We start from the raw sequence: 1,778 nt of genomic DNA, 5'->3' as shown, positions 1-1,778 counted from the left end.
GGTAAAGCCATTTACTGGTCCGTTAATATCTAAGCTTCTCTCTCTCGGCTCTCTGCGCTGCTCGCAGACAGGAACATGGATAGAGAGGAATTCGCTGTGTCAAGAGCATTGACTGGATTTGTACGGATGGTGTTCTCTCGTCCAAACTAAAAAAAAAAAGACAGTCGAGTCGAGCTCAACCACCGACCACCTTGCGTCGGGCGGTTCGTGATCACCATCCCTTTTTTACGCACCGCTTTTTTAATTAATTGAATGTATTTTTTAATGTAGCTGGGGAGATCAGAGGTAGGCCTATATTTTAAAATAAAAAACAACCATGGGGGGCACAGATGAGTGTAAAACCATGCTGGACGCTCTGAACAAAGTGACAGCGTGCTACAGGCACCTGGTGATCGCGCTGGGCAGCACGTCGGACTCTCAGAACCTGCGAGAGGAACTCAAGAAGACCCGGAAGAAAGCCCAGGAGCTCGCGGTCGCCAACCGGAATAAACTGACCGCGCTGCTCAAAGACAAGACCACCAGCAAGGACGACCGGGCTGAGTACGAGAGGCTATGGGTGGTGTTTACCAGCAACATGGAGCTGCTGGAAGTGGACATGAAGCGGAGCCTGGAGATAGGGCAGGAGTTCCCTCTCAAGGTGCCCACCAGACACCTCATCCAGACGGGCATGACCGGTAGCACCACCACGGTGGCCGCCAGGGCCATGTCCGTGCAGAACATGAAATACGACGGGGACAGCAACATCGACACTGCCGACCTGAAGGAGCTCCAGGCTGAGATTACCCAGGTGGGCCAGATGATGGAGGAGATGGAGATGAAGGTGCAGGTGGCTCCGTGGGCCGTGGAGGCCAAGCAGGAGGCAGGCGCCGAGCTCAAATCCACCCTGAGCGTCGGGAACTCCTCCGTGGGCGTCATTTCCATCTGCGAAGAGGAGCCCAAAGACGAGATGGACGAAGGTGGCGACAATAACGGAATGATCACGTGTGTCGCCGGGTTCATATTCGTCGCTATTGTAGTAGTCGCCGGGATTCTAGGATACTTCGTAATCGGTGGATAGGATACTCAGTATTGAACGTTTTGAGCCAGCCTGGGACTACTTCACAGATAAACAGCGGGAGCGGCTCAGAGACAGACACAGCCCGGGATGGACACTGGGCAGGTTATTTGCCCCGGAGAAACGGCTCTGTTGTTGAGGAGAAAGAGACCGGCGCCTCCCGAGACATAGATGAGCTGTCCAGTTTGGTGAAAACTATTACGCATGCGTCCCAATGGCACACGAGTCCCTAAATAGTGCGCTACTTCTGACCAGAGCCACTGCAAGGAGTTATTAGATAACTGCAACATTATCTCTCAGCCTCACAATAATAATAATAATAATAATACTAATAATTTATTCAGCTTCTATAGATCTTTTCATTACAGATAGAATCTCACAATGCTTGAAACGAAAAAGAAACAATCATCATATTAAATGTATAGCCTTTGTAGCTACATAACAGAGAGTAGGTCTGGACAACGACAATTGTCAGCTAGAGCTCTGTACGTTTTGGGTGTTTCAAGCCTCCAACATATGGAGCGACAGTCGAGAGGGATCCACATAGCTTGAGCTACAGTGGTCCTCTGTAGCTCAATTGGTAGAGCATGGCGCTTGTAACGCCAGGGTAGTGGGTTCGATCCCCGGGACCACCCATACGTAAAAATGTATGCACGCATGACTGTAAGTCGCTTTGGATAAAAGCGTCTGCTAAATGGCATATTATTATTATAGATGAGCAGGT

At 50.2% G+C, this 1,778-nt stretch overlaps 1 protein-coding gene across 1 annotated transcript; it reads left to right on the top strand.

The window, feature by feature from the left end:
- Positions 1-316: 316 nt before the first annotated feature.
- LOC311124260 (regulator of G-protein signaling 9-binding protein-like) lies at positions 317-1,057 on the top strand (the record flags this gene model as incomplete). The annotated part of the gene is made up of 1 exon (XM_084198431.1): positions 317-1,057. The coding sequence occupies one exon, from the start codon at positions 317-319 to the stop codon at positions 1,055-1,057; it is 741 nt and encodes a 246-aa protein (XP_084054557.1).
- Positions 1,058-1,778: the final 721 nt, after the last annotated feature.

This window comes from Coregonus lavaretus (genome assembly GCF_964263955.1).
Source record: "Coregonus lavaretus genome assembly, contig: HAP1_SCAFFOLD_9305, whole genome shotgun sequence".
Taxonomy (NCBI): Eukaryota; Metazoa; Chordata; class Actinopteri; order Salmoniformes; family Salmonidae; genus Coregonus; species Coregonus lavaretus.
This window is presented reverse-complemented; position numbering and strand designations above follow the sequence as displayed.